Consider the following 390-nt stretch of genomic DNA (forward strand, 5'->3'; position numbering starts at 1 on the left):
TGGCGGGCCCGAAGGCGGGCCGGGGCCGGGACCGGTCGCCGCGGCGCCCTGCGATGTCCCCCGACCGGATCCTGCTCTAGAGCCAGCGGCGTCGCAGCGGTGGCCGACAGCCGAAGCAGCCCCGCCGCAGCCCGCTCCCCCGAGCGCCGGGCGGAGACCCGGTTCCGGGCTGGGACCGGTGCAGAACCCGTCTCTGACGGAGCTGTTTCTCCTCCGCTTGCAGCTCAGACGGGGATGGTTTTGGACAAGGATGGCAAGAAGAAACACTCGCGACCGACTTTCTCTGGGCAGCAGATTTTTGCCTTGGAGAAAACCTTCGAACAGACGAAATACCTGGCAGGACCGGAGAGAGCCCGCCTCGCCTATTCCCTAGGGATGACCGAGAGCCAA

General features: G+C 66.9%; 1 protein-coding gene across 1 annotated transcript in view; it reads left to right on the plus strand.

Annotated features, from left to right (window-relative positions):
- NKX6-2 (NK6 homeobox 2) overlaps positions 1-390 on the plus strand; it is a 2,879-nt gene that overhangs the window by 1,442 nt on the left and 1,047 nt on the right. Inside the window, exon 3 of the mRNA XM_010582006.1 lies at positions 224-390. Coding sequence (XP_010580308.1) covers positions 224-390 — 167 coding nt within the window. The remainder of the gene's footprint in view (positions 1-223) is intronic.

The sequence above is a fragment of the Haliaeetus leucocephalus genome, unplaced genomic scaffold (assembly GCF_000737465.1).
Source record: "Haliaeetus leucocephalus isolate CR32 unplaced genomic scaffold, Haliaeetus_leucocephalus-4.0 Scaffold830, whole genome shotgun sequence".
Lineage (NCBI taxonomy): Eukaryota > Metazoa > Chordata > Aves > Accipitriformes > Accipitridae > Haliaeetus > Haliaeetus leucocephalus.